Source organism: Mytilus edulis, chromosome 10 (genome assembly GCF_963676685.1).
Source record: "Mytilus edulis chromosome 10, xbMytEdul2.2, whole genome shotgun sequence".
Lineage (NCBI taxonomy): Eukaryota > Metazoa > Mollusca > Bivalvia > Mytilida > Mytilidae > Mytilus > Mytilus edulis.
This window is the reverse complement of record NC_092353.1, coordinates 12,909,530-12,922,998: the sequence shown is the minus strand read 5'-3', so window position 1 is coordinate 12,922,998 and position 13,469 is coordinate 12,909,530. Positions and strand designations below refer to the sequence as shown.

The 13,469-nt window shown below is 30.4% G+C and overlaps 1 protein-coding gene across 4 annotated transcripts; it reads left to right on the top strand.

Moving 5' to 3' along the window:
- The first annotated feature begins 3,589 nt into the window (after positions 1 to 3,589).
- Positions 3,590 to 11,193, top strand: LOC139493431 (kyphoscoliosis peptidase-like). 4 transcript variants are annotated; one of them, XM_071281830.1, is made up of 5 exons: positions 3,590 to 3,753; positions 5,133 to 5,367; positions 7,006 to 7,121; positions 7,499 to 7,618; positions 8,042 to 11,193. In XM_071281830.1, the coding sequence occupies exons 2-5, from the start codon at positions 5,170 to 5,172 to the stop codon at positions 9,330 to 9,332; spliced, it is 1,725 nt and encodes a 574-aa protein (XP_071137931.1). In that variant the 5' UTR covers positions 3,590 to 3,753; positions 5,133 to 5,169; the 3' UTR covers positions 9,333 to 11,193. The 4 variants fall into 4 exon arrangements, with proteins under 4 accessions (XP_071137931.1, XP_071137930.1, XP_071137933.1 ...); XM_071281829.1 differs by lacking the exon at positions 3,590 to 3,753 and adding an exon at positions 4,048 to 4,189; XM_071281832.1 differs by lacking the exon at positions 3,590 to 3,753 and adding an exon at positions 4,080 to 4,189 and having other exon boundaries at positions 5,094 to 5,367.
- The last annotated feature ends 2,276 nt before the right edge of the window (positions 11,194 to 13,469 follow it).

The following is a 13,469-nucleotide window of genomic DNA, read 5'->3' as shown; positions in this document are numbered from 1 at the left end:
TACGTAGACATTCACATAAAAGAATAATTCTAATGCAATTATTTTGTAACAATTGTTCTGATTGGATAACAACAAGCGTAAAATTCTCTATATCCTTGTCTGTAACTAAGGAAGCCGACATTTTGAATTTCGAAATGTATTGACATATTATTTCTACAATAATAAACAAAAAACTCACTTGTTGCGCCTTAAAATCTTCTTTTTATCAAATTTTATTACATTATGAAGCGGCACAGAAGCCAGAAAACGGTCGGTGTTTATGTTTGACGCCGGAAGCATACCTATGACGTCACCTAGTGTAGGGACCAAAGAACATAACATCTTTTCGCGGAATTTTCTTTAATGAACATTTTACACTGAAATAATGATTGAAATTTAATTATAAACTTGTTTTGCATTAGAATAGAGATAATTGTATTGTATTTGAAGCTTTGCGGACGTCCATCGGTAGTTTTACTGTCGCAAATACCCGTTTACCTGTCTCCGCTCCGCGTCGCCAGGTAAACTAAATTTGCGACAGTAAAACTACCGATGGACGTCCTTAAAGCTTCAAATACAATACAGTTATCTCTTAAAAGATGTGTATGCATTACATGGCATAACTATAATGAAGAATCTTGGGGCCAGTATCCAAGAAGATATAATCAAAATGTATTTTTGGATTCCATACTTATGTAACAGAACAGAAAAAAACACATCACATTTCAGGTTGAAATTGGTTAGGACAATTCAACAAAGATTTTCTATCTTTCCTGTACATTTAAAGGACAAAACACGTATCAGTTGACTCTTCATATCAGGCTGTACATGTATAACAAGTTTAAAAATGAAATAGCTGATCAAAGAAGATTTATTAGATAAAACGTGTAGCTTTCAATAAATTAAAAACTTTTAGACGTTATCATTTACTGTTGTTGTGAAAACTACGACGGACAATTGCACGGAAGTGTGAAAAAGTAGTTAGATAAGGAGTGATTAGTTTCCGTAGTCAGTCCATCCTCATATGGATGATAAATATATGTAACATTGAACATCTTTTTAAATTAAATCCTGGTACCTTTATTTGGCTTGTTTTCACATACCAATTTTATATATATATCAAAGATCATCATATGAGAACACATTAAAACCTTCCCGAACGTTGATTCTGAAATTTGCTTTAAGTTTACCTCTTCAGCTTTTGAAAGTATTCTTGTTAACAAGACAAAAATCCTCCAAGATGACAAAGACAAATGGAAAGTTACATTGTTGTACAGCTAAGACATGCGAATCTGGTGAATTACGATTTTCAGGAAAACCTACGGATGACAGCTCATAAAAGACAGTTTATAACATTTGTAATAGAACCGCAGTATTCTTTATAATATCTTATTTTTGTAGTAACAAAATGTTTAACATTAATTTTACCCAACTGAAAGACCTAATGCGGACTATATTGTTCTTTATATCAAGAAACAGCTGTAGTTATTTTTCGATATATGTATTTTGAAGAGAATAAACGGATGCATAAATATCTTTAAACAGCTATAAATAGACATTTAGTCTAAAACATCTGCTCGATTATTAAGTTGAAATTGTGTTTGAACTAGCTACCATTCAGTACCAAATAAATTGGGTGTAAGCAATTATAGACAACTTCACGGTCTTCAACAATTGGAGAACGGGTACATGCTTTGGTGTCGATCTAATGAATCAAAACCTTTCGTATTGCTTTGTTCTCCTGATTAACTGTTCAGGTTTGGCTTGTCATCAAACTAGATTCAACCCACCATTATTTTCTTAGAATGTCCTGTACTTAGTCAGGAATATGGCAGTTGTTATCAAAAAGTTCGTTTCTATGTATGTTGACGTTTTTTGTTGTTGTTCCTTTGTTTATACTCTTAAACCTTTATTGTGCCAAGTTCATGCTTTTACCATAAAGTGATCAATTATACTGTTATCCGCTGGACTACTTATAGTTGACGTATTTCCCTAGCCTTGGTGTTAATTTGTTACCCGGATTTGTTTTCTTTCAATCGATTTATGACATTTGAACACTGGTATACTACTGTTGCCTTTTTCAATACTTAAATATATCAAAGATCGTTAAATGATGACACATTGCAACTTTTTTTAAATCTGGCTTTTTACGCAGACATGTCGTTTAATCTGAAAATGTCAACAAAAAAGTAGAAGTCATAAGTCATTCATAAGAGGTTTACATGTTTAAGGTTATAATTAACATATTTTACATAATTTATATTTATATGTGTTATATAAATAGACATCTTATCGCATACTTACTATTTAAAGATTATGTATTTCCTACTTACCTATTCATAAAAAAAATGTGATTTTCAATACTTTCGCTTTTGGAAAACAATAAGTAACTATATTATGGATGGAACTTACAACATAATGTCATTATTAAACAAGATATTTCGAACCATTAATTACATTGATAACTAAATGCATATGTTTTATATACAATTGAAAGTTAAAAGCAGTACGTGTAGTTAATGTTCTAACAGGGAACTCCTGCATACTGATTAATACCTGATATGGATTATAAAAGCTGCACATATAGGTAAATCTTAAGTATCTGAAAACAAATTTTCTTCGATTATGGTAGACTAACATACAAAGCACCTGAGATCATCCTATGTAATTGGTAGGGTTCGTAGTACACCTTTTGTAGGTTTTTTTAGTTTGTTTTATGGACTTTATATATTTTTAATTGTTTTTTTTTATTTGACATGTGGCGCCGTTAGTTTTTCGTCTGTGTATGAGTTCTTGAGAATTTTCATCGTAACTATTATCTTTGTGCTGTTATGAATGTCCTCTTAATATTATCCGCCGTTTTTGTTCATAATATCAGTAAAATGTGTGGAGGATCAGAACATTTTCATCACCAGGAGAGAGTAGTACATAAATTATTCAGAGTATGTTCTGCCAAGTGCAAACAAATACTTACGTAGAAGTTCACATAAAAGATTATAAATAGTGTAAACAAGATGTTTATGCATTACATGGTATTCAAATAGATATGATGAAAATGTATCTTTGGACGCCATACTTATGTTACAGAATCAAGAAAAAAACCCGTCACATGTTAAGTTGAACTTTAATTGTTTCGGAAAATGCAACAACGTTTTTTTTTTTATCTTTCCTGTACAAGTTGAAAACATGATACATTGTTTTATAAATATACGCTTCTCTTCATTGTAATCATTGATTTAATTGTATTCAAATAATTGTAATCGTTTTGTTATCATTTGTACCAAATTTAACTTGTGATTATTCTGCCTGTAATAGGCGTCTTTAATAGACAATAAAATATATTTGATTTGATTTGATTCGTACATTTAAAGGTAAACACGTATCAGATGATTCAGCATAACAGGCTGTACATTATACATGTAAAACAAGTTTGAAAAGTGAAATACTCTGCATAGTTAATTATAAGCTAAGTATGTTTTTTTTATAAAGCTTGTAGCTTTTAGTCGATTAAAGAGAAGTTATCATTTACTGTTGTTGAGAAAACTACGACGGACAATTGCACGGAAGTGAGAAATAAGTCGTTAGATAAGGAGTGATTTGTTTCCGTACTCAGTCCATCCTCATGATAAATACATGTAACACTGAACTTCTTTTTAATGAACTCCCGATACCTTTATTTGGCTAATTTTTATATACCAATTTCATAAATACCAAAGATCATCATTTGAGAACACATTGAAACTTTTCCGAACGTTGATTTGGTCGAGTTATTTGGTAAGCATGATTATAAAACATTTAAGTATTGTACATAAAACAGAATAAATTAAACAAGGCTAACATGATATATTGTCATTCTTAATTCTTACTGGTAATGCAGTGTGTTCGCAAAAATAAATAATAGTTTCTCTTAACTTGAAGAAGGCATCTTGTGTGCATACCCATACTGTCATGTCGTTCTGGTTAATTTCAATTGTAAAAAAAAATAGATATAAGCGGTTAACTTTATAATTAGCAAATTTAACCTACTTTATATTTATATATGTATATACCATTTAAATACATATCTTATCACATATTTACTATTTAAAGATTATGTATTTCCCACTTACCTGTTATTGAAACTGATAAATTAACGGTAACTTTCGTTTCTGGATAATTGTAATAATTAACTTATTTTGGAAGGAACATACACCATTGGTCATTAAACAAGGTATTTCGAATCTTTAATTTCATTGATAACTAATCGCATTTGTTTAATTACTGTTGTTAGGTATGGGAACAATTCATTTAGTTTTTGTTTGAACAAAAACTTCCTGGATATTGATTAAGAAACTGCACAAAAAGTGATGTATAAAGAAAAATTCAAAATTGAAATATAAAGTTCAAAGGAACATTATACGCTTAGCTCTCCGACAAACCCAAATGTCTTCAACAGTTTTTGGTAGGGTTTGTGTTGCTCAGTCTTTCGTTTTTTCTATGTAGTATTTTGTGAATTTGTTTGTCTATTTTTTTTTTTGTTTTGTCATGGAATGTTAGTGTTTGAGTTGTGAAAGATCCTTGGATTACTTCGCTTCTTTTATAATATCATAATTTAAGAAGAAGTCAGATATCAGGATAGTTGGTATTTTGAATAACTTCGAGCCTGCATTGTCAAGTTCAAAACATAAACAGCCGTGCAAATTTATTCACATCAAAGATTATAAATTAAGTACAGTAAATTATGTGATCCCAAACAGTAGTTACGTAATCTACTACACATAGTACAAGATAACGTCTGGTTATCAAATAAAAATAAAACATGTCGTTTAACTAGCCTACCAGTAGTATATATTTAAAGGTAAAGTCACTTATATATGTTCAAAATAATTTCGTATATTTTTATATATGGTATACATACATGATCATTCTTTAAAGAAGCATTGTAATCATATTGATAGTTAAACCCTTTTTTAATCCGAATTTCAGTTTGACAAAGAGATCAACCGAATAGCTGATACTTTTCTAAATATTCTTTAAAATACACAAAGTTCAAATATTAAATGTTTACTGATCAAAGTGTTTGTTTGAATAACATTGTCCATCTACATGCTCTCTTCAATATGAACTAATTACAGCATGCAGGACTTGACCACAATAACTTAAATTCTCTGTAGATAAAATATTGTACCAGAAATTCAATTTGAGGACAACATGGGTCATGTTGCATCGAGAAATGAAAACCTCGACACCGAAACAAAACCAAAAGTCCAAACATTAGACGACTTAAACAAAGTAAAAGACAACAACAATAGAAAGAAATTTCCAGATCCTAAACCACCAAAACGATGTAAAAAAGATATTCTACCTGATGTGTCAAAACTGAAGCATATTGACGACCATGTGATGAAGGTATGCCTTTCTTGAGTAAGCATCATTACTGAATGATTATATTTAATTATTACACTGAAATTGTTTTTGTCTTTGAAGGATGCAAAATTGACAGGTTCGCCATAAGCGGCATACTATCAAAGAAAACATAATGTTTTCTAAAGATTTAGTTAAAAGTTTTTATAAGTGTTACTATGTGTGGAAGTTTGTATTTCAAACATTGTTTTACTACCAACAACAATGGAAATAGTTTTCATTACTGTTTTTCTTCATTCACAAAATGTGTCGTTTATTATTTCTCGATCACGGACGAGGAAGTGAATATATAAAAAAAAACATACATTTTGTGTCAGTGTATTTGTTTAGTTACTTTAACAATGACATTACAGATTTCCTTTTATTATCTACAAATGAACTCATCACAATCTTAAGTACTGGTACATCTTAACATTCTCAATTTCAAAATGTATTTTGCAGAATGTCGGATAGGCCTGATTGTAATAAATATTTTATGGGAAAATGAAAAGCTTTTAAACTATAAGAGTTCACTAAAATAATATATGCTACAATACACAAATTTAAATAATGGTATTCATAATGTTCATTGAAATGTGATATACTAGTATTAACATCAATCAATAATACATACACATTCTAAATCATGAATCATAAATTTAAAATTAAATACATACACTACATGACATTGTGCGTACGTTTTATACGTAAGATATAATGTAAGTAATTGAAAACTTTCCAAATTTAGTACGACGACGAAAATTACCAAAGTATTGTAATAGAATATTTTTCATCGTATTTATTTTATATTTTGAATTTCAAGCAAAATTGACTAAAAATAATAGATATCCGGAATTTTAGATTAAAACATTTTACCAAACTACCAATGACCTTTTATGATCAACCCCAAAACTTTTATATCTATTCCTATTAAAAGCCACATTTACATGAATTTTGTTTTGTTTGAATTTTCTACTGATTTGATTTTAGCTCTTAAAGTCTCCGTTCTATAAGGTTTTCGAAGATATCGGAAGATAAGACCACCTTTTGACTAGGTTATGATAAATACTAGAATGTAAAGCAAAACAAAGCCAATGATCGATATAACTATCAATATCAAACATTATAATTGTCGCCATTGTAATCATTGACGAATATTTTTTTTCCATTATGATTGATATGTAATTATCAATATAAAGGATTAAAATTTAAGGCTAGATGTACTTTGGGTGATATGATATATATATTAATTTTTTTAATTTCGCAAACTATATAGATATATATAGATAAGAAGATGTAGTATGAGTGCCAACGATAATGCTTGATGTCCTTTGGGGATCATTAAGGCTAGATCCGTTCGCCTAAATCTCCTATGAGGATCTTTGAAGCTATATGTCCTATTTTGATTCTTTCGGCTAGATGACTTTGTCCTAAGAAGATTTTCATTGTCGTTCACAGAAATTTTTAACAGTTTTATGTGTCAAACTTATATTTATACATATTGAATAATATTAATCTATACTTCTTTATTATGTTTGCAAAGTTTTACAGTGCACTACGAAAACCAAGCGAGTAATAATAATGTCAAGGTTAAGGACAAATTAATTAATAGCGTACTTTTGTTTTATCTATTTTATAAATTAGACTCCAAGATATGCAGAACGATCTATTGAAAAACTTACAGAATACTTAATTAAACCAGCAACAAACGATATTGAGAAAGTGAGAGCATTCTATAAATGGGTTACCGAAAATATCAGGTAAATAAATATTAAATATTGAAAAAGATTTTCGGCAAAGTAAATTGAATAGTTATTTTTATATCTGACATAATGTTCTGCATACAAAAAAATCTGAGTACATTAACATAAGTCATTGTTAAACTAAGAAAAAAAAGTCACACAATAACGTAGACCATATTTGATTTTTTTTTGTCGATGGAATAGCTTATACAATTTAACGGATGAACATTATTTACTTATAAGACAATAATAAAAAAAAAGGAACTACAAAAGTGAAAATTTGGTAAACATAAAAGGCCTAAAAAAATCAAATGATCAATCGACGCATTCATTCATGTGTATTGATATATGAAATTGTATTTAGATTACTAGTACATGTATATCGTCTTCTTCAGTTATGATACAGATTCCTATTTTGGAAGGAAGCGAAATGTCTCCAATGATCCTACGTCATTGTTGTCCTGTAAAAGTAGTGTTTGTGATGGTTATGCTTCTATATTCCAGTTACTATGCGAGTAAGTAAAGCTATATATATAATGTCCATTACCATGAAAATGAAAACACAACAATACGAACTTATCATCACAGGAATTTTGAATTAGTCGTCTTGCAATCAAACTCCTCTTAGACAATCAATATACGTGAACAAGAATTATATGGCATGAAGTCATCTAAAAGACAAGCCTATAAAGTTACAACATTCAGTTTGATAACAGCAATGGTTACTTTACTTTTAATATAACAAGTTTTGTAACAGAAACTTTATGAACACTGTCATGTTAATCACCTCATAATTGAAATAATATAAAGTTCATGTTTTATTGATTGTTTGTTAGCACTGCATTCATTGATATTTTGTACAATTACACTGAATCACATTTTGGCTCAAAACCTGAAAGTTGTTATGATTGAAAGTTTTCTTTATTTATATTTATCAGTCATGCTGGAATACCGGTATTGAAAATCAGTGGCCATTCTAAAGGATACAGTTACAAACCAGGTTATAACTTTTCCAAAGACACACCGTCTAACCATGCTTGGAATGCTGTCTATGTCTGTGGAGATTGGCGTTTTATCGAGACAACATGGGGAGCTGGAACCGTCGGTGATAATAAGCATTTCAAAAAGAATTTCACAGAGTTTTACTTCCTCACAGATCCCAAACTCTTCATTGTTGACCATTATCCATGTTTTGATAACGACGATGTAGAGAGTGCAAAATGGCAGCTTTTGAAGAAACCTTTAACTTTAGAAACATTTAATAAGAGGATCAAACCCTCCCGACACGCCCGAGAGTGGGACATAAAATTTACGTCTCATAAAATGAATGTGTTGGAAATGAACAAAACCATTGATATAAAATTTCATACAAAATCTACAAATTTGGACGACGTTAACGTTAAGTTGTTTGATTCGAAAGGATGCAACAAAGAACAGTATGTAGGAATAAGATTGCAAAACAAAACATTTTCTGTTACTGTGACACCACCTGCAATTGGGGAGTATACGTTAGAAATATATGGTACAATCGGTGCTGATTCTAACACTTTAGATTGTCTGATAACTTACGTGATAAAATGTCAGACTGTAGATAGTGCCATCAGTCCCTTTCCAAAATTTGATAGTTTCTACGGACCCGTCGAAAACTGGAAGGAAAGGGGTTTCAAAAATGTAGGGAAAATACCAACATCAATAACCTCCAAAAATGGAGAAGTTTGTGTACCAATCAAAGTTCAAGACGGCACAAAGGTCATGGCAACATTAAAGAACAGTGATGACGTCAAACTTGTTCAGTATACGCTTTTAGAAATGGACAAGCATTTGAAACTGCGAGCTAGATTACCAAAGAAAGGATATTATCGATTAACCGTCTTTAGTCAATTTAACTCAGAAAGCAGTTATACGCCTGCCGTTAATATCCTCGTTCAAAACTTGAGAGAACCAGATATAACGAGTCCTTTTCCACAAACATACCCAGAGACATTAAAATTCAAAAGTTGTCTCGTAGAACCAACTATGCGTGATCTTCCCGCCAACAAGGAAGTGCGTTTCCGTTTTAGTTCATCCGTTATGTCAGAAGCGGCTATAGCAAGGGAACATATTGCAAAGAAGACTTCTAATACATGGGATACAACGATTAAAACGCCTCCTTTTGGTGAAGTTCGTATAAGTGGTAAAATGAACAATGACGAAACGTCTTGGGTTGTTTATAGCTTCAAAGTGAAATGAATTTATTAAGAACAGTAAGAATTTACTAAATTTACGAACTTGCAGTCAATTCAAATTGAAAGGTCGAGTTTAGTTATATGCAATAATTGATTTTAAATTAGCTACAATTATACTGTAATTGAATTTCTCAAACCAAATGTCCTCACTTGTGATAATCATTCATATACATTTAAGCACTTGCGTATGCTTTTTAAGTCTTCAAAATCATATCTGTTGAGAAAAATCGGCATTTGTTTTTATACAAATACTTGTCTTTCTAATACATTTTTTCCTGATCACTTGTTTAATCATTTTATATTTTTTCGTGTTTTCTCATAGTAACACATGAAAGTTCAATCATTGAGGTACAAGTCAATTTTCTTTAAATATCACATGTTATTTGCATATGTTATCAACCAAAATTGTTTAGCAAAGTTTTGTTCAATGCATTTGATATTTAGAAATAAATCTGTAAATCCCCTTGGAACTTGCGAGTTCCTCTTGAGAAGTCATTGTAGTAAGTAGTATCTTTAAATCAAGAGGAAAGTCCTTTGCTAAATATCGTAATTTGATATATTCTAACCTGTCAGTAGTGCGATTGTCGGGCATTTACAAAGTCAAGGAGTATCAAGGATAAACACGAATGTGTTAATTAACCACATACATGATCGCTTTACTTCTGTTATGTACGAGTTCAAAATCTTGACAAAAAACTAATCAACTATGTTTACAATAAATGAATTTATTTTGCTTCTCGTCGGTGTAAAGGAGGATATTGTTAGCAATTTGATGAGAGGAAATATAAAAGTATAATATCAACTGTTAAATGTAAAATTATTTTGGATTACATATGAGTTTGACCTTTAAAGAGACCAGTGTTTAATTTATTTTTTCTTGGTGATCAGTTTTTTCTTTAACGTTTCTCTCTATCTATTATATTCTTGTTAGAGTGACAAATTCGTCTTGCTTTAGCATATACGTTCGTATTTTCACTGTGCCAAAGAACCTCGGCAAAAATTTGTTGGTATCAATAGTATATATGATACGGTTCCGGACCACCTAGAAACAGAAAAAAGCAAGATATCTGTTTATTTATTTGTAATTTGCTCATTGAAGAATATAAATCCATATATAGCTATTGTAAATTCTGAATGTAATAATTTCTACAATTAAAGGTATATAAGAATCAAATTTACATACATGGAGAGTAACAATGACAAGCAACCTAGATAGATAAAAGGTTCGCCTTGTTCAATATAGAACAGTTCTAAGGAGGGGGAAATAGTTAATTGTCAGATCACATTTTTAACGAAAAAAAATTGATATTCGTCATTATGTCCACTTAATGTTGTTAAACATTTAACATTTGTAAGTGATTATTTCGGTTGAATAAGAAAAAGTAGCATACGCTTTAGATACTATATACAACGTCAATGAATTCTAAGAATTTCAAAAAATGTTCTTTTCAATTTTTCACGGCATTAAATTAGATTTATGAAACTGAGAAGGAGAAAAGATAACTTTCTCCCACATTCATCCTATTTGTTTAGTGGGTCTAGTGTCTCTCAATCTTTGTCTTTTATGTAGTGTTTTGTGGACTTAATGTTTTTTCGACAATATATGTCCTTTATAAACATGTTTATTTTCATATGTTTTAATTGTTGTTTCTGATTGTAGCTTGGTATCTTCTATCATTCTGTTTCTACGACTTCACTAAACAGCTTTTTATTATACTATAATTAACAAAACCACTAACGTCTGATACTGACCTCATATTGATGATTCAAAATTATTTAGAAAAAAAAATGATTTACTTTTTACCATACTGTTGTTGTAAATATATTCTGTCCAGTATTTTGTTTAACAATAAACTGTTAAAAATTAGAGTTGATTTACTAACATGATAATGAGTGTTCAAAGATATTTTAAAAGCTCTCGATTTTAAAATTGTTTACATATTATGTTTAACGGTTATTTAGATGAAATTTTCATCTTTAAGTCCGCAATGATCACGATAGCAAAGAATCTGAGACAGTTTCAAATATATCTGTACCTAAAGGAAGTAGAACCCAGGGAAGTAAAATAAAACTAAAATTAACTAACAGTATAATGAGTGTTCAAAGATTTCAAAAAGCTCTCGATTTTAAAATTATTTACATATTATGTTTAACGGTTAATTAGATGAAATTTTCATCTTAAAGTCCGCAATGATCACGATAGCAAAGAATCTGAAACAGTTGCAAATACATCTGTACCTAAAGGAAGTAGAACCCAGGAAAGTAAATTAAAACTAAAATTAACTAACAGTATAATGAGTGTTCAAAGATTTCAAAAAGCTCTCGATTTTAAAATTGTTTACATATTATGTTTAACGGTTAATTAAATGAAATTTTCATCTTAAAGTCCGCAATGATCACGAAAGCAAAGAATCTGAAACAGTTGCAAATACAACTATACCTAAAGGAAGTAGAACCCAGGGAAGTGAAATAAAACTAAAATTAACTAACAGTATAATGAGTGTTCAAAGATTTCAAAAAGCTCTCGATTTTAAAATTGTTTACATATTATGTTTAACGGTTAATTAGATGAAATTTTCATCTTAAAGTCCGCAATGATCACGATAGCAAAGAATCTGAAACAGTTACAAATACAACTATACCTACAGGAAGTAGAACCCAGGAAAGTGAAATAAAACTAAGATTAACAACTAAATAACTGAGCGGACTTGCATCATAACCTAACCTTTACTCAAGCTATCTGACAAAACTCCAAGGCATATTTCATAGGGTTATATATCATTTCAAAACTAATCACATCTCTTTTCAGCTTCAAAGTATCCATTGTTTGTTATATATAATTACATGTAAACGGCATATTACAGAATTTTTAAACCCATCAGTTTATAACATACATCAAAGTAAAACCGAATAGATGTTTACACTTTTTATTATCAGAACTAATGTCACTTAAAAGCAATCCATTGATAGTTTATCAGAACTATTGTAAAATCTCTATCTAAATAAAGAAATACAAATAAATAAAAAAAAGTATTGACTATTATATCAATACGTACGTTTAATATGATGAGAGTCGAGTGAAGTATATCTAATGTATCAAATCAGGCTAAAATGAATACCGGTTTACAGATGGTTACTTTATACATTCTACTTTACAGTAAGTTATAGATGGGTTTTGCAATTTTAAAGTAATATTTAGGCCTTCCTCATATACATTTAATATTTAAGTTTCAAATAAACTCCTGTTTTTACGCATGTTAGTATTTTTTGTGATTATATCATTGCTTTTGTTAGTTTTCGGTTATAGTTTGAAACAAAAAGGACGGAGCACATTTTTATAGTTTTTGTACAAACTTATAATGCGTGACGTACATACTTTACCCTACTTCGATAAGGAATACAACCATTACTTGTTGTAATGATTGTTCAGTTATATAAAGTAAGAAGACGGAAGTAAATAGGGACAAAAGATACCAGCGGGACAGTTTAACTCATAGATTGATTATTAAAGAGGGACGAAAGATACCAAAGGGACAGTCAAACTCATAAATCTAAAATGAACTGACAACACCATGACTAAAAATGAAAAAGACAAACAAACAACAGCACACATGACACAACATAGAAAACTAAAGAACAACATCACGAACCCAACCAAAAAACTAGGGGTGATCTCATGTGCTCTGGAAGGGTAAGCAGATCCTGCTCTACATGTGACACCCGTCGTGTTGCTTATGTGATAACACATCCGGAAAATAGTCTAATTCGGCAGGTCACATTCACGAAAGGGAAGGGGATTGTATACGTAGTTACGACGTAAGGAACATATCCGATATCATTTGTGAAACGGTTATTTCATAACGGTCAACCAACTCGTGATGGCGTTCGTAAAATTTACGAAGGGATGATTTCAACTTCACCATATGAAACTCTGTGTTTAATAGCTTCCTTGTAAACAGCAACCCTCTATCAAGAAAATCATGATAATAAATGCAAGCATGAGAATATCGTATCAATGTGGGATATATACCCCGTATGCAGGTGCTGCCGGAATGTTGCTACTTAGAAATGTAAAGTTCACAATTGGAAAGCTGAAATCATCTCTTTTATCGTAAAGTTTTGTTTTCAACCGACCCCCATT